The sequence below is a fragment of the Sinocyclocheilus anshuiensis genome, unplaced genomic scaffold (genome assembly GCF_001515605.1).
Source record: "Sinocyclocheilus anshuiensis isolate Anshui unplaced genomic scaffold, SAMN03320099.WGS_v1.1 scaffold654, whole genome shotgun sequence".
Taxonomy (NCBI): Eukaryota; Metazoa; Chordata; class Actinopteri; order Cypriniformes; family Cyprinidae; genus Sinocyclocheilus; species Sinocyclocheilus anshuiensis.
In genome coordinates, this window is record NW_015544152.1 from 144,192 (window position 1) to 163,892 (window position 19,701).

At 38.5% G+C, this 19,701-nt stretch overlaps 1 protein-coding gene across 1 annotated transcript; it reads left to right on the top strand.

The window, feature by feature from the left end:
• Nucleotides 1–12,253: 12,253 nt before the first annotated feature.
• LOC107695207 (extracellular calcium-sensing receptor-like) lies at nucleotides 12,254–19,118 on the top strand. Its single transcript, XM_016495025.1, has 6 exons — nucleotides 12,254–12,483; nucleotides 12,644–12,938; nucleotides 13,156–13,926; nucleotides 14,088–14,309; nucleotides 14,518–14,641; nucleotides 18,148–19,118. Exons 1-6 carry the CDS (start codon nucleotides 12,254–12,256, stop codon nucleotides 19,056–19,058), a joined length of 2,553 nt encoding a protein of 850 aa, XP_016350511.1. The 3' UTR covers nucleotides 19,059–19,118.
• The last annotated feature ends 583 nt before the right edge of the window (nucleotides 19,119–19,701 follow it).

Here is a 19,701-nt window from a genome sequence, read left to right on the forward strand (position 1 = left end):
CCCCCCCCATATTTCAGTAAGTGGTTAGTTTTGTTTATATTATTCTAATTACTAGTTGATATTTGTTTACAGATTGTATTCCAATGCTTTTGGATGCATACAGATTTGGTGAGTAGCTTTTTTGTTCTATTATTCATATAAATCTAAACCCACTGTTACGCTGTTTGCAGTGGGGGGACTTTGCTAACTGTTAATCTGTGCGTTTGCACACAGAATAGATGTTTGTACCTGTCTTATTTGAGACAAATTAACAGACTGAGAATTTAACACAGGGCTTAAAGTTCTCCAGCACTGTGCCAGATGTCCAGCATGCGGCGTTTGGCTGCGGGAAAAAAAAAGATAGTCGTCCTACATTTAAAAACACTTGTTGATATCAGTTCGAGTTCATGAGTTTGCCTACCAATGTATGAGAGGAACACAGCTTTCACTCTCAACCAAACTAACATTACTAGCCAATCAGAAGTTTTTGCTCTTATAAACACGAGACGTGCATTAGTATCCAATTGCAGAGTCGCAGCTGATGAATAGAAAAGAAGCCTGGGTCTTGAGCACGGCACATTGAAAAAGCTGCGAGGCGCAATGGTCAAAGATTTCCATCTAGCGTCATATTTACATAGAAAAGCTATTAGAAAGGAGCGGAGCTTTGTAAACAGCTCAGAGTAATCACATCATCTCCATAAGAACGATATGATTGCCAGAATGCATTTACATGCATTTTTGAAAAGGTCCTTGTCACGTTCTGTGATGGCCAGGAGCACGGAGCGAGAAACGAGTAGACGTGGAATACAACAACAGTCTTTAATCCAAGGAATAATGGGGGAATAACACATAATCCAACAAGTAGACCCGACAAACACTAACTGAATGGACTGGGGCTTTTAAACACAGGATAACGAGGGACTAAGGAGACACACCTGGAATCAAATTAGCAAATCAACATGAGGGAAGAAACTGGATCACAGGGAGCAAAACACACACACAGGTCCATAATCCTGACAGTCCTGTTCACACATGATCTCTTAACGGCAATTTACCAGTAAAGACTGTCTGTGTAAAAGGGACTAAACTCTTCCTCTGCATATTCGGTGAGTTTGGGTTGCTTAACGTTCATCTGGGAAAACTCACTTGATTTGTAACGTAAATCATTTAAACCTATGCCAACACAGGAGAATACATAAACATATTTCTAAATATGCGATTTATTGTACATCGCGATTTCAAAATAAATGATTTACATGTGGCCAAATATTAAAATTAAATGGATTTAAATGTCGTTGAATCACATGAAACCTCACCAGGCCATTGGCACCCTCTGCAGGTATTTGTTATAATATGGGCATATTACATTATGTATTTTACAGTGTTGTTCAATAAAACCATGTAGCCTACTTGGTTTTGATACTTTATTTGAGGACAATTATTATTGCCTCATCGCTACTTTATATAAATATAGTCATATTAAAGCCTGTTTTTCCACTTAGTTCTATTTGTATTACTAAAAAATATCAGATTACTCACTTGTCAAAATAATCAGTAGATTACTTGATTAGCAAAATAATCATTAGTTAAGCGGGTCATATGATGTTGCTAAAAATAACATTATTTGGTGTATTTGGTGTAATTGATTAGCAAAATAATCATTAGTTACGCACTAGATTAGTTAAAACATTTCAAAATACAACTGCATTGTTTTACTTTTCGTGATTAAAAGACAAATAGTTTGTTATTTGTAAATTTCTTAAGAATTAAAACATTATCTCGTTCTAGTGGACCATGTATCTGCATTTTGTCTCACCTTGTGAGCTAAGTGTATTGTCACACCCCTAGTGTCTATGAGTGTGATAAAGCTCATAATTTTCCAAGTGTATGATATAGCTTTCATTCTTCAGGTCAATCATATATTCATGAAAAAAAAAAATCAGTTTGAATAAGGAAAGCGATAACTTTGCCATAGTATTCTTTCAAATGTTAAAGTTGCCACAGTCATTGCATTCTTTGCATGTGCTGCACTTTATTTGTACCATTTTGTTTTATTAGAATATTTACTAAGAGTGTGACAAAGCTCATAATTTTCCAAGTGTATGATATGGCTTTCATTCTTCAGGTCAATCATATAGTCATGCCAAAAAAAAAAAAATCAGTTTGAATAAGAAAAGCGATAACTTTGCCGTAGTATCCTTTCAAATGTTAAAGTTGCCACAGTCATTGCATTCTTTGCATGTGCTGCACTTTATTTGTACCATTTTGTTTTATTAGTTTATTTATTAGAATTTGAAAGATAATAACAATATTGATTGATAAGTGAGATCTGATTTTAGTCCTTGAAAACCAAAAAAAGTATTGCAAGTTCTTGAAAGTCCTGGAATTGTATTTTGCAGTATCTGTACGAACCCTGTTTCAGTTACCAGTTCTTAGACCATTTTAATGTTTTTGTTGTTGTTAATTGAACTGAACTGTAGTTTTCTGTAGTAAACTGTCTTTGTATATTTCCTATTTAATATTAATTTCCTAGTATTTAATTTATCATTATTTCTTTTGAACAAAACAATTTCAGAAATGTCATGTTTTAGATTGTAGGTCATCTTGTACCCTGTCAAGGACAAAGATAACCAGCAAAACTTGATATCAAAAGCATCCTAAATGTTACATGTGTTTGCACCATATTGTAGTGACTAAACATTCTTGGTATTGCTGGTTCAAATATCCCACCATAATCTGTAGTCTGAGCCTGTGAAGGGCTAATGGCAATGGCAGATACGTTACTAGTTAGTTTCAAGGAAAATCATTTTCTTTTGTTGTTTGCCAAATAACCCTGTGTATGTGTCCGCCACCGCAACCCCCAACCCCTGGAAAAAAGTTCAGGCTCAGGATTTTGTTTTGCTTTAACCCCTGGAATTTAATATGCTTGCACTGTGATACTACTGTTTGCAGTGATACTTCTTCAGAGAAGAAGTTAAGATCATCCTGGGATCTTCCTTTGGTTCTACAGTCATTGACTATGGCCCCGTTTGAACCATTGACCCAGGCGGATCTTAGATCATTAGGGAAAATCATTTTCCCTCTGGCTATCAGTTCAGCAAAAAGAGTGGGCAAGCTACATAATTTGTCAATGTGTGAGGATGTTTGAGATGGAAAGCAGATTGCTTAGGGGCCTCTCTTTGGCCAAATCTGGCTTTTCTTCCCAAGGTTATCAATCCTTGCAGTTAATCAGGTTGAACTTGCAGCCTTTCAACCTGACCCAGATTCCTTAACTGCAGGACTTGATCTTTCTAAAGTGTACCAAGTAAGAGCACTTTGCACACACAGGTGTAGCGACAGTCACACACTAGTTGTTTGTGTGTTTTGATTTAAAAAAGCATTGGATGACCAGTCTCGAAACAGTGTCTCTCACATTGAATAGTGAACACTATTGCACAAACCTAGCCAACCCTAACCCAGTCTAGCCAATTCATAGGCAGCACTGAATAGGGTGGCACTTTCACAGTGGCACCTCTGTCTGGTCCACAACCTATGTTTCACAACCAAACGCACATGAGAAGTGATAAGGAAATAATGCAAGATCACGCGTGAGATCAGAGTTCTCGTGCGAGACTGAAAATGTTATTAAAATGGTACCCCACAAGACGTTTGTGATACAAATGTTTGACTAAACTTTCCTCCATTTCTTGGGTCCAATAGACAGAGAAAGGAGCCTTCCTCAGAACCAAAGCCATGCTTGCTGCTATTGTGGTCTATAACGCCTCCCTAAACTTCCCGCTACCCTGTATCTTGCTCTCTCATTGGCCTGTAGGTGAGCGTGATTTGACCAAGTACAACATGTTCCTGGAACATCATTCCAATCAACCAATCAGAATTGAGAGATAACTTTTCAGGAAATGTCAATTTTAGGCTTACAATCAGGATTAGGTGTGTAAGGTCCACGCACTTGGCCCAAAGATGGTATCCAGTGGTGGATGAAGGTTTCTTGCATGTTCGGTCTTTTCAGCGTGCAAAGTTATTCAATTTAGGTTTAACTCAAATCTGACTCCATTTTATTATCTAATCTGACTCCATTTTAGTATGACCTCGAATTTAGGTTGAAAGGCAAGTTGGTTGTTTGTCTGTCTTTAATTATTGCTATTATTCTGACATTTGGTTATTCTGGTTAACTCTTTACTTTATATTTACTCGTTCATTAGGAATCTATGTCGCTTAGGATGCCTCACGGCGGCCGCCTGTGTGTGTATTGTCTGTCTCAGAAGATCAAAGTATCTGAGTTTCTATTATCCTTACAGGCACTTCTACACCCTTGTTAATCAGCTATCTTTGCCCTCTGATTTTAGGAATAAATTATGGGTAAGGTTAAGTTTAGGGGTGGGGATTGGGTTAAGTCTGTATTTTTGGACAGTAATGTTGATCCAGGATCAACAAAAGATGTTGATCCAGGAACATGTCTTACTTGGCAAAATCACGGCGACCATCCAGATATTTAGCATGCCAAATATTTCACTGGCGTTGGCGAGGCACTGGCGATTCTCTCAGATCTTGTCTTTGATAATTCACACATTGTGATTGTCACTCGTGTTAACGAGCACAGATTTGCCTCCGATTTCCGATGTCTGTGATTTCGCAAAACCTGTCAGAGAGTGAAAATCGGGGCTAAAATTTTGTAGTGTGAACTCAGCATTAAGAAACTTTAATTAATGCTGTCATGTCACAAATCTGCTTCAAAGATCAAATTAAATTAATTCGTAATTACAATATTGAAATAAAAATTTAAAGCCTGTACAAATACTAGAAATCGTGAATATAAATAAATTATTATAAATAATAATTAAAAAGATGCAAATAAATTAAAAACCGTGCACACTTAATTTGTTATAACATTTAAGTACTTTTGTTCACTTGGCTATTTCCTTATAAATGCCCAGAAATTTGTCAATTTTTTTGTCAGGTGTCTTTTTTTAATTATACGATGTCATTACGTTACTGTCTTGCCACCAGCCAATTGCTGCATTGCTGATCGTGGTTTCGAGTATCGATAGATAGCCCTTTTCGGGGAACACAAGAACATGCAGAAATCTTAATCACAAGAAAATCAGACAACTTAATCCAGATATTTTAATCAAATCCGCAAATTTGTTTGAAGAACCAACTTAGCCAGAGATCAGTTTTCATGATTAGAAGATCTGGAATCTTTCAAATAATCTCAGATGTATTAAGCAAGGTATGAATAATGGGCCCCAGGGATAAAAGGTTCTGTTGTTGTGCTATGCTTTGTTTGTTTCTCTCCTTGTCTCTCTCCCTGCAGAACCAGTATCACCACCTGATTTGACTAATTAGAGCTCTGTTGTGATTGGATGATGGGAGAGAAGAGAGAGGGTTACTTCACCCAAAAATGAAAATTAGCCCATGTTTTACACACCCTCAAAGCATCCTAGGTGTATATGACTTTCTTCTTTCTGACAAATCCAATCTGAGTTATATTAAAAATTACCCCTGCTCTTTCAAGCGTTAGAATGGCAGTAGGTGAGTGTTTTTTTTTTTTTTCAACAGTCCAAAAGTAGTTAAATAAAGCGCATCCATCCATAATAAAATGTGCCTCGCACAGCTCTGGGTGAATAAAGACCATATAATCAAATCATATAACCTTGTGGAAAATGGGCATCTGATGACCCCTTTAAACTACAGCTACCCACAGAGTAGTTGTTGGTAGTGGCCCGATGGTGTTTAAAATTCTACATGTGACACATTTAATGTCCAACTACAAATACTTTAGCAAAATGTATATTTTACTTAGAATTATTGCACTACTATTCTATTGCACTCCATCTGTTTAGCGTGCAGCACTTGTTCACTCACGTAAGCCACTCCTGACAGCAAAATGGATATATTTGCATGACTTTCTAACATTTACAGATGAAGAATATAACTGTGACATCTCCATTATGCACTGAGGGAAACACAACTTATTAAAGGTGCAATAAGTGATTGTCTTCAGAAACATTTTTTGTTATGCTGGTTTAAAGTCTCTTCACATTCCAAAAGCAATCATTAAGTTTAAATGCATTTATATATTCTGTGGAAGGCGTAGGACCAAGAAATGTTTGTCCAGTCAAAATGCTCATTCTGAGCATTTTGATTGACTTTTCTACCTGCCTGTCAACATACGTATTTGCATACCTCTGCGCACCTTGTTCGCGCAGATGGGATACATCATCAGCGCGTTCACATACGCTGTGCAGACAGCGCGAGAATGACAGGCAAACATCAACAACCTGACCTTCCTTCCTGTTATTGTAGTACTTTTACTAAATGTACTATAAAGTTTTCTCACCGGTTAATGACACATGATGTATTGTAGTAATGTTGTCTCTGGTCGTCTGGTCTGTGTGTGTACATGTGTTCAGGGGGCGTGGCTTTGGACGGCAATTTGCAGGGAGGGTGGGACGTACGCTTTCAGTGCTACCAGGCTAAAGTTGGCATTTTCCAAGATGTCCTATTGCACCTTTAAACATCACAAATACAGTAATCAACATTTGAAGTGGATCAAAAAAGTTAATCAAAGTTGTCCTAAGACAAGAATGCATTTAGGACGCATTTTGGTTTTAGGTTTTAGGGCAACTTTAATGAAAGATTTTGATCCACTTCAAATGTTGACTAGTGTATATTCACTGTTTGCCATTGTGGTTCGATTTGATCCATGATTGACATTAATGGCTGCTTAATAAGCATGCACATCAAATTATCTTGACTCACTGAACCTGGATCAAATTAGTGAGATTGTGTGAACTTAAATTGTTGTTTATGGAACCGCTTTAGCCCTGATTGATTTAGGTTATTTCAAGTCTAGATTAGGTTATTTTCAAGGTTTTGGACTTTAATCCCTGCTTTTCTTAGTGTCTTTTTTGAAACAGCTCCTGGTTATGTTAGATAGTGAATTAGCTTAGCCTCCTCTATTTTATTTTCTTTTCTTTGTAGCAGTTAGTTGGTTAGAGAGCTATTTTTTGTGTTTATTTTGGCTTTGCCCCCTTTTGAAGCTGATACCCTTTCATTTTTCTCTTTTGTTGTATTATATAAATAAAACCTACTCTCTTTTGCTGCAGTTTACCATGGTTATTTGGGTTATTGTAGCCAGTCAGCCTGGAGATGGGGTTTTCTCTGCTTTTGCACCACACTGTAAAAAGTAATGAGTTGAACTTACTTGGAAAACCTGTGGAAACTGATTGCCTCACAATGGAAACATACCTTTAATCCAACAAACTAGATGCTCTTAAGTACTGTTTACTAAAGTTGTTTAGTTTAACTATTGCATCCACCTGAAAGTTCACATAACACAGTGTAATTAAGTAAATTCAACAAATTTGTAAAAATCAGTTATGTTTACTCGCTTTTCTTAAGTAGATTCAATGATTACTTTTTACAGTGCATATACTTCTGTATTACAACATTTATACCATATAGTTCTGTTGCGATCCTCCCCTAGAGCAATTGGGCGCGAAACATGATTTGTGTGTGAGGGGAAAGTGTAAACATGCATTTGACGTTTGGGTAAACAAACTGCTTGTAATGATGTGTTTTGGGGTATTTTTATTTGATTTGATCAATCTATCTATCTATCTATCTATCTATCTATCTATCTATCTATCTGTCTGTCTGTAGCATGTGTGTAAATGTGACTTTTAACCTAATATCATTGTTATATCTTATCTGTTATATAACATGAATAATACGCTGAGACGAGTGCTGTCAACTCACTTCTAATTTACTGAGAACTCTGAAGTCTTTTTCTTCATTGATAACATAACATACACACAGTAGTGATCTTGAGCGCCTCCTAGTGCGCTGAAACATTAAGCACATACATCACACCAAATATACTGTATAGACCTACTGTATGTACTGCAAGAATAGTATTATGCTGAATATTGAATAGTACTGAATGTTTATATTCAGCACTTGGACACTGCAAAAATACTGCAGTCCAACTGCAAAGGCCAAAACGGTCAAATAAAGCTCTAAATGAATAGCATGTTACAGAAAAAACCCTCTGGTCTGACAGATCCAGCCTTGATTCCTCCTCTCCTTTTCAGATTGTTTCCAACTATTGTTCGTATCATCTTTCAGTCACCTGTGCCACTTGTGCACTCTGAACTGGCTCATATTACGTATGATCACATAATCAGAAACAAGTGTGAACAATTTTGAATCGTTGTGTGTAAGCGATGACAACTGTGCTTTAGTTGTGTTTAAAGGGGTCATATGATGCGATTTCAATTTTTCCTTTCTCTTTGGAGTGTTACAAGCTCTTGATACTCCAGTCCGGCCCCACCCCGCCCTCGGGGCGCCCCCCTGGGTGGAGCTCTCGGGCCAGTAGCATACTCCAGTCCGGCCCCACCCCGCCCTCGGGGCGGGACTCGCAGAGGATCTGGAGGACGGGACCTGGGAAGAGGGACAGGTTGAGAGGCAGAGAGAGAGGGAGAAAATAAAGGGGGAGAGAGAGAGACAGCTGGAAGGGATTCGCCAACCCCAGGGCACGCCACCATCTGATCCTCCGCCAATTGGATGGCTGAGTCCAGCGACGTCGGTCGGTGGCACTGTCGACGTCGCTTCCCTCAGCCAGTAGCCACTTGCGGCATGAGTCCCAGAGCCGCTGGGCCAGCACGAAGGGTCGGCCACTCTCGTCCAGGTCCAGCGAACGGAATCGCTGGCGATGTTGCTTCGGGCTTCGGCCGACCCGCTGGATGATGGCCCTTTTGAGATCGTCAAAGACCAAGAGGTTCCACACGGGCAGTTGCTGAGCAGCCACCTGCGCTTCCCCCGATAATAGGGGTATCAGGCGCGATGACCTGGAAGCGTCGCTCCTGATCAGTCCTCATTTCCAGTAAGGCCTGATGTTGCTCTTGATGGAGGACCGCGAGGGATGAAATCCGCAAATGGCGTACTTGTCGGAGTTTGCATGACGGCGGCGGCTCTCCTGCTTCCTTCCCAGGTTTCGGCACCAGTTTAACAAAGTCAATGTCTTGAGAAGGAAGAGGACGGGGTCGGCTTGACTGTTGCTGGGGTTTTTATTCAGCTTCAAACAAAGTAAACAGACACAATCACAATCACAATCACGATCGCAGGCCTCTCCAGAGCAGGCACAGTCTCTCCCCAGTCAGCAGTCAGTCTCTCTCTCCCTCACAGCTCTTTCCTGGGCCTCTTTATGCGGTCTCTCCACGCCAATTACTGGAACCACAGGTGTTCGTCATTTGCATTTGACCCACTTACTCACCGCTCGTCTCCCAACTCTCTCTCCCGCTGCAGACCTCGCTGAACCACTCCCCCCTCGCCACACTTATATATAGAAGTTGCACACAGTGTCATTCACACAAACATTAAACCCCATCATGGTGACACACATGATACTGAAATAATGCAATAAACATTAATTTAACAACATTAGATGTAAGATGTACACCCTAATGTACACAACTGATAAGAAAAATCTAAGAAGAAACGTTATTTCAACAAAAAAAAACATCAAATATGAAGTGTCATGCAGGGAATTCTGGGAGTGTCAATTTAGGGTTTTTCACTGTAAATTATACAGTGGCTTTTTCTTTTTCACTTCCAAAAACCATATTTTTAACAGTATTTTACTGTTACATGTAATTACATTTATTCACCGTATATAGTATGGAAACTTACAGTTAACCAGTTAACATGTTTTTACTGTAGTATTTTTACAGTCTTTTACTGTTAAAATCACAGTCATTTTTTACAGTGTACCACTTACTCATTTTTAACTTACATCACAAAAATAAACTACAGAAATTAGGTTGTTTCATTGACAATGTCACATTTAAAAAAAATATATTGAAAAATTGTAATGTAATGTTACCCATTTTTTCCACTGCTTTCTCTTGGCTAATAAATAATGTATTTGTTAAGCATTCTCTCAAGAAGAGAAAACCCTCCATTCGCTCCCTGCTTTCCTGTGCTTTTCTCTCCTCTGTCTCTCTCTGGAATTTGATGTCCTCCCCGAGTAGCTCCACCAGCTTCCACTCACTCCAATTTCAGAAAAAAGATGTGTGTATTAACTTGCTTATTTTGTATTTTTTAAGTCTTTCCCCAGCAGGCTCATTTTCTCCAGAATAGTACTAAAACAAGAGAAAATGGAAACACTTATGAAAAATATAAAGACAGTTTTGCATTGCAATCTTAACATTAGAAAATACGACACAGCAGGACATGCATACAAAATACTGAAGTGCTAAAGTTTGGTTAAAACATTTGTAGAGATATCTTGCATGACAGCACTACAAAAACACAACAAAGGGAAAGATTATTGCCTTATATAGTGGTTGTCTTATTGTTTGTGGGCTTTGTGTTAAAAAAACCCCTAGCTTTTAATACTTGTTTCGTTAGGTATTTAAGTAAATGAAAACAATACTTGCATTTCAATGTGAATTCCCCCACAGAACTCTTACCCGCCGTGCTAGCTTTTAATACTTGTTTCGTTAGGTATTTAAGTAAATGAAAACAATACTAGCATTTCAATGTGAATTCCCCCACAGAACTCTTACCCGCCGTGCTCTTTGAATATAAACACTGTCATCATCTGCGCGCAAGGGATTCTGGGATATGGTAGGGTGCGAAGTGTCCATCAGATGTACACTTCATTTTCCTGGGAAACGGAGGGTGCATTTGATGTCGCTTTCGAAATACGTCAGCTTTTGTCGCGCCGCGGTGTCCTTGGCATTCCAATCAGCCTTGGAATGCCGTCTTTGGAGGGTGCATCCTGAATTGGGACAGCTTACGTTGTGACGCTGTGATGCAATCGCATTTCAAATGCGCACTCCGGAGTCCACGCACTTCAGTTTGGGACACAGCTCATGTCTCCTTAATCAAACACACCTGATTCAGGTCATCAGCTCATTAGTAGAGACTCCAAGATCTGAGATGGGTGTGTCAGACAAAGGAGAGATGCAAAATGTGCAGTGTTGGAGGGCTCCAAGAATGTAGTTGGGAACCACTTATCAAGCAGCTGTCAATACAGCATTTTGATGTCAAAATAGTAATTTATATGGGACTGTTGAATGATTGAATCTGATTGGTTAACGTGCAGTTATTTAGTTGTTCCATGCAGGTCTTGATCACGTTACATGTCTATATCACTTTGTCAAATGTTATTTCAAATTAGGTCCTTACAGCCTACAACTGTAAAAGAACCAAAACACTAAGTGACACTGACCAAGCAAATAAATATAGTAAACAATAGAACAGTGGGGGTGGCTGCTGCCAATCACTGTTGAAAGATGAACAGATTCAAGTAATTCTCACTCTGCTTTGCGTTGTGGCTGCATCACCAACTCGGGTGTGCATTATTCCTTACTTAAATGAAACCATTGTAATCCTGATAGCATTCCCATTTTTTACTAAATGTAACTGTAATCTGAGTGCTTTGTTTTTTGACATAACTAATTACAGTTACCAATTTGTTTTTCTGTATCATGATTACGTAACACCTTTACATGTATTCCGTCACTCCCCCCAACCCTGTCAATACAGTACATCTATATTTTGACCAAAAAAACTATGCATTGTCGCTTTAATTCCACGAGAGGAACGCAACAAAAATACACTTGGTGCCGAAATGATCGTGGCACTGCTGCTTCTGCTATGCACGGCTTGCACTGCCTCGCCGCCCAGTGTGAGTGCTCTAATCTATTAACATGGGCACCAAAAAAATATGCACATCCAGTATGAAACAGGCCTTACCTCTATTCCACAACAGTTTTCCAGCATTTGACCCCGCCCAATTGCAACTATGTCTGAAATTGAACTCTACCAGATAAATCCTTTCTCTCCATGGATCCTCCACCGCAATCAGTTGGCCCTAAGATCCCCTTTGCCAAGCACCGCTGTATTGGTTAGTCCAAACTGGTGCACACCAAGACAATGAGGCCTCCCCTCGACCCCAGCTCCCCTCGTATTGACTTCACTCCCTCCTTCAAAATCAAATTGGCAAGGCAATTGTCAAATTTACAGTTACTCTAAAAAAACTAAAAAAAACACAAACATGCACACACACATTTTTCTTATATGTATATCTATAGTTGTTGTTTGGAAACTTTGCAATACATTTGAGACATATGAATGTCAGATGTAACCACACCCTTTTTTGTAATACAGTTACAGCATACCCTACAACAGTAGGGACTGTGGTGGTTATATATAACAAGGCATAATTTTCACCTCACATTTGGAGTGGTTTCTTGCCTATAGAAAAATGCATGTTAAACTTTTATTGACCTTGACACTACTATGTATTACCAGGCTTTGTCCTGCTGTGTGTGGGGTTAATATAAACAGCTGCATACTCCAAGGTGACCCTCAACCCCCTGCTCTCTTTGAGGATGGAGACTTTGTCATTGGAGGGACTTTCACCATTCATTATTATGTGAGGACTGAGAAGCAAACCTACACAAAACGACCACAACCACTTGTGTGCAGTGGCAGGTTAGAGTTTTATATGAATTTGATTAAAGTCCATAGAACGGCTTGTGCTGAAAGAAATAGTTTTTTTGGTCAAAATACGCTAATGGATTATTTTAATTCATATGTTATATATTAATAATAATATTAATAATACCGTTTTTGCATGTGTGCACTTCAACAGCATGAACTTCAGAGAACTGCACTTTGCTCGTGCCTTACAGTTCGCCATCCAAGAGATAAACAACAGCTCCGATCTCTTGCCGGGCATCACTTTAGGGTACCATATATATGACACTTGTGCCTCTGTGGCAATGGCAATCAAAGTAGCATTGCAACTTGTCAACGGACTAGATCCTGTATTTAACGACACTGATTCCTGTGCAAAACTGAATCCAGTTCCCACACTAATCGGAAATTCAGCTTCCACTGCAGCTATAAGTATTTCAAGACTTTTTGGTCCTCTTGGAATCACACAGGTGTGTGCTAACTATTATATATATATATTAATGACTATTTCCTATTCTTATTTAAGGAACGAATAAACATTTTGGCATTTTAATCACATCTTCTTAATCATTATTGTAAATGTCACAGAATATTACATGTAAACGTGTAATAGTGATCCGAGCAATCAAAATGTATTTATTTTTCATATTCAGAAAAAATAAAAATGTTTTCTTCATGGTACACTAGGTGAGTCATTACGCAACATGCGCGTGTCTCAGTGACAAGCGGCAGCATCCTACTTTTTTCAGGACCATCCCCAGTGATCACCATCAAGCGGCAGCACTGGCACGGATGGTCAAGCACTTCGGATGGACGTGGATCGGAGCTGTGTGCAGTGATTCAGACTATGGGAACAATGGCATGGCATCATTCCTGAAAGCTGCTGAGGAAGAGGGAATCTGTGTGGAGTATTCTGAGGCCTATTACAGGACCCAGCCGCGCAGCAAACTGAAAAGAGTCGCGGATGTCATTCGCGAGTCAACGGCTCGTGTGATAGTTGCTTTCATGGCCGAAGGTGATATGAGAATTATTTTAGAAGAGTTGAGCCAGCAGCCTCCTCCCCTGATGCAGTGGATTGGCAGCGAGGCGTGGGTTACAGACCCAGAAATGCTGCGGTTTAATTTGTGTATTGGTGCTGTGGGTTTTGCAATCCCGCGTTCTGTTATTCCGGGTTTTCGCAACTTTCTACTTGACCTGTCTCCAGAACAAGCGCTAAAATTCCCCCTGCTCACAGAATTCTGGGAAAGTTCATTTAGCTGTAGTTTAAAACAGCAAATAGGTTCTTCTATTGGTATGCCAGCATGTGATGACACAGAGGACCTGCGCGCTTTACAGAACCCGTACACTGACACATCCTATTTGGTGTACAAAGCCACTTACGCTGTAGCTCATGCCCTCCATGGCATCGTCTGTAATGAAATGCGATGTGACAAAAACATCAAAGTTGAGCCCCGGCAGGTACGTTTTCTCATTGTGAAATATGTTAACTAAATTTTGATGGATTCATTCACAACACATATTTAAAAATCTTAATATTCCATCACCTTCTGAATATAGCACTCCCAGTATTTGTGTGCTGATTATTCAACAAATAATTGAAATAACAACCCATCATGCAGGTTTTTGATCAACTCAAGCGACTGAACTTCACTAAAAATAATTATTCTGTTTCATTCGATACCAATGGAGACCCTGTGGCTACCTATGAATTTGTGAATTGGCAGCTTCAGGGAGACGGTTCAGTTGATTTTGTGACAGTGGGTCAATATGATGCATCCAAGACTAAAGGCCAAGAATTCAGTCTGAGCAGAGCTATCATTTGGTATGATGGCAGTGAAAAGGTATAAAGTTTAGTTCTATTCTGTGTGTTTGTGATTAAGATTTCTCTGCAGTAGGCTACCCCTTGTTTTTATGGGAGTGTCTGTAGACATATGTAGACAATTTAAAACACATGTATTGTTCATGGCATATACTTTAATTAAATAAATTAATTAAAATAAACCATTAGCTATTTTGCCCCAAGCATTGTTTAATTTCTGTCACCTGCAGGTGCCGGTGTCTGTGTGCAGTGGGAGCTGTCCTCCAGGTACTAGGAAGGCTGCACAGGAAGGAAGACCTGTCTGCTGTTATGACTGTATTAAGTGTGGAGAAGGAGAAATCAGTAATGAGACAGGTACTTTTTCAGAACATATTCTTGTCATATTCTTGTGACTGAATCATAATTTTTTTATGGGTCAGTAATATATAAGAGTGTCCATGATAAATTAAAGAGAGAGGAAAAAAATATAATAATAATAATAATAATAATAATAATAATAATAAATGTGTCGTCTCAATAATTTGTTTATTTTAACAAGACTTTTTTTCGTCTTCATTATAATATGAGGACAATTGTATCACCCTGACACTTTTACTTTATATTTCTATCAATCCATAAGCCATTCTCCATACAGTTTGTCCTGTGTAGGATATCAGAGATGTGTTAATTGATCCAGAGCTGGCGCCAGCGCAGCACTGATGAGGGGGCGGCTGAGGTAACGAAAGGGGGCGATGACGTAGCACAAAGTAAAAAAACTAAACAAAAAACATATGTGGCCCATTCACGTATTTGTCGGACCGTAACCAAACCTGCCGGCTACTAATACTGGGTTCACACAGACAGTGTTTTGGTCGCCAGACAGGTCAGTGGAAGTTTTTTTTTTTTTAAACCGCAAGGTCTAGAGACTTATTTTTAGAAGCTGAATTTCTTTAAACTTGAACGCATTGTCCTGTGTAGGATATCAGAGATGTGTTAATTGATCCAGAGCTGGCGCCAGCGCAGCACTGATGAGGGGGCGGCTGAGGTAACGAAAGGGGGCGATGACGTAGCACAAAGTAAAAAAATAAAAATAAATAATTGTGGCCCATTCACGTATTTGTCAGACCGTAAACAAACCTGCCCGCTAACGTTACTATTAGAATACTGGGTTCACACAGATAGTGTTTTGGTCACGAGGCAGGTCAGTGGAAGTTTTTAGAAGCGGCATTTCTTTGAACTTGAGCACCGTTTTTTAGAATGATGTATTATGCGCGACAAGCTGCTATAAAGACCTGAGACGAGCGCAGCATTCAAACACAAATTCAAAGATGTCCTTAGCGCATTTAGTTTGAAATACAATGGAAAAGAACCGCGGTGGAATGAAAAATGCGTTCTGAGTGAATGACCCTACTAAAAGGTACTTAGCAAATACAGATGGCAGAGTAGCTATTGAATAAAACAAAATTGCATAGGCAACAAATTCGAAAATCTGACATCAGGAAATAATAGGCTATGTCTTAGGCAGCAGATTTACCACAAATACAGACAAGTGATACCACCACAACCACCAGAAATACTTAATTGTGTCTGCTTTACAATGAAACACAAGCTTATTGCGACCGATTCCCTGACATAACACATTCAATGCGACCCATTTAACAGATTCATTTCAACGTCATTTTAAGTTAGAACAAATTGAACAGCAACAATCAATAACAATACAGCGAAATAATCAACTAACTACGACCATCTAGCCCTCTATTTAACATTAAATAATTATTTAATCATACCTTTAGCTTACTCAGTAGTGCTGCATTCTTAGTTGAACCGTTTGCGGAAAGTTTGTGTGTCAGATGTAACAATTAAAATGCGACTTTGTGAAACGGACTGTCCTAAGTTGTTGCTATAGTAGCATCATATTAATGCTAGAAAGCCTATGCATTTTGGTTTATTTAAATACACCATTATATTTCATAAATAAAATCTATTTTCACACTCATCTTGAGTGAGGGGGCGGGATAGTCCGAGTGCCCCTTCACGCATACCCCCACCCCCAAGGCGCCGGCCCTGAATTAATCCCTCCCAAAAATACATAAAAAATTAATGTAATAATTATTAATCTATTAAAAAACACGAGGACAATTTTTAGTCTTAAGTTTGTTTTTTTCTAAATTCTGAGAATGATATCATTTTGCCCTTATCCCTACACTTAAAGGGATAGTTCACTCAAAAAATAAAATTCAGTCAGTATTTACTCACCCTGTTGTTTATATAATCATAAATAATAAATGCTAAATGCTACACTGCTATTATATGGATAAGAAATTAAGTGTGATTTATAAAAGTACATAAGTGTTCTCTAGGCCTCAGCTCTAAACGATTCAAGAGTGATCGAGACGTCTCCTGTCCTAGTTTGGAGTACTATGATGACTGTGATATGTTGAAACCACACACTCTTAGACACTAAAAAAGTGTTTTAGACTTGCATAATAGTGAATTTAGACACACTTAATTCATAGTTAAACAAACAAGTGAAATCTAAATCTATTGATATGCTGATTTACTGAATTTCTATGAATGTATTGTAACTCTTTATTGTGTATATAATGTATATATTATATGACAGTGGTTCCCAATCCTGGTCCTGGAGAACCCCCAACACTGCATGTTTTTGATGTCTCTCTTATCCAAAACACACATTTGAGGTCTTTGAGACTTTACTTTGAGACAATAAACATAACATTTCTCAAGAGCAATTTTTGAAGGGGACACAGATAATGCAGCTAAAATTGTACTTGTAAGAATATGTATACACAGAGGAAAGCCTTACTACTATTAGTGCAGCAGGGAGACCATGCCAAATTAGACAACTTAAAGCTGTTGTGGTTGCGCCGTGACAGAGGTCGTGTCCATTGTAGACATTACTATCCCTCATAGTGTTGCCAAGTCCGCGGTTTTCCTGTGGAATTGGACTACTTTATCACTGTTGCTGCAGGTTGTTTTTTTATGTTCGCGGGTTGAAGCGACTCCAGTAACGTTTATTTTAGCCCCTGGATAAAATCGCGTGATTTTACTGGGGGACCCCCTTTGAAATGCGGATAGTTTGGGCTAGTTTTGAGTAGCAATTTGGCGGGTTTTGTTATGAAAACCTGGCAACCCTTTCCCTCAAGCAGGTAACATAATTATTGCTAACATAGCGGACTCATCGAAAAATATATTGGCATCATCTGTATTAGAGAGAAAATAATCACTTCATCCGATGTTTAAGTGAATAAAATAGCCTTGAAAGCCTTACTTACTGGAGTTCCACAACTATTGACTTTGTTCTCTCTCACCGGACTTGTGTGTGTAGGTGATGTAAAAGAGGAAAGCAGGCATTTGGACCAAAGCACTGTGAGGCAAGGGAGGGGGAGACTCAAAATGTTTCTAAACTTAAAATGCATTTTTGCCCCGTTTGTGTTGTTTTACTACTTACACAATTATTTAAAGTAAAAACATTGTTATTGACCCCCCCGGGATTTCCGCCTATGTGTGAACTCAGTCAGCACTTGTAAATCTGTTTGTAAAGACATTGCTTTTAGATTATTTAAAAAAAGAAAGCTTACAACAATATATGAGTAGTCATACTTTTTACTAAGTCAAAACTTTTAAGTCAAAACTTAAGACTATTCTTAGGAGCACTTCTGAGAAGTTTTATTTAATTGCATTTTTAATGTATGTTTTAGTAAATTAATGTATAGGACAAAAAGAGCATTGTGTCATTGAGCCTTTTTTCCCTGATTTCGTCATTCTAAAACAGCATAGTCTAATCACCTATATGTCTTTATTTTGTTCATGTGGTTCATGAATGGCTGTTAAGCATTGATTTCTTCATCTTCCAGATTCTTTAGATTGTCACGAATGCCTACCTGAGTATTGGCCCAATAATGAGAAGGACAAGTGTCTTCCTAAACCAGTGGAGTTTCTCTCCTGGGATGAGATTCTTGGGATTTTACTGGCTACTTTCTCTATTGCTGGCTCTTTAGTGGCTTTAAGCATAACATTAGTATTCTACAAAAACAGGGCCTCTCCAATAGTAAGAGCCAACAACTCAGAGCTGAGTTTCCTGATGCTTTTCTCACTGGCTCTGTGTTTTCTCTGTTCACTTACTTTCATTGGTCGGCCCACTGAGTGGTCCTGTATGTTGCGTCACACAGCATTTGGGATCACTTTTGTCCTCTGTATCTCCTGTGTTTTGGGGAAAACAATAGTAGTGTTAATGGCTTTCAAAGCTACACTTCCAGGAAGTAATGTCACGAAATGGTTTGGGCCTCTTCAACAGAGACTCAGTGTTTTGGGTTTCACTCTTGTACAGGTACTTATATGTGTGCTTTGGTTAATGATATCCCCTCCATTCCCTTACAAGAATATGCAACACTACAAAGAACAGATCATTCTAGAATGCAGTTTAGGATCAGCTATAGGTTTCTGGGCTGTACTGGGATATATTGGCCTCCTAGCTTTCCTTTGCTTTGTTTTAGCTTTTCTTGCCCGGAAGCTGCCTGATAACTTCAATGAGGCTAAGTTCATCACATTCAGTATGCTCATATTCTGTGCTGTATGGATCACCTTTATTCCTGCTTATGTCAGCTCTCCTGGGAAATTTACTGTAGCTGTGGAGATATTTGCCATTTTAGCTTCAAGCTTTGGTTTGAGTTTCTGTATTTTTGCTCCTAAGTGTTTCATTATTGTATTTAGGCCAGAGCAAAATACGAAAAAACACTTAATGGGTAAAGTACCATCAGCCAACTAAAGCCATCTGAGACAAGCACAACTCTCATTCACATGAAATGTTTTCATATGTTTGTTATATGTAACAGTTTAGAAAAGAAAATGTATCAAAATTAAATAAAAGAACTGTATTGATATAGTTTAATAATTACACATTACACAATTACAATGTATGAAGCATGTTTCTGAGTTTAAAGATTAAATTTTAAAATAAAAACATTTCACAGGAGAAGAAAATATTGTGTCACTATCACATTTCTTATCTCTCAAACTCTACTCTATGATCATGCACACATCTCGGTCACTCAAAATTGGCTGCCAGTGAAATGTATTATATGCGATGCACAGATAAAAAAAATAATAATAATAATAGTATTTAATTAATTAATTAAAAATATATATACATACATACATAACAGTAAGATTTGTAATGTTGTAATGTCTCTTCTGCTCACCAAGCCTGCATTTATTTGATCCAAAGTACAACAAAGTAGATTTTTTTCAGGTTTCTTTGATGAATAGAAAGTTCAGCATTTATCTGAAATACAAATCTTTTGTCTTTTGTAATCTTCACTTTTGATCAATTCAAAGCATCCTTGCTAATACCGCCCCCCCCCAAAAAAAATGAATAAAAAAAAAAAACTGATACTGATAGCTTTAGAAAG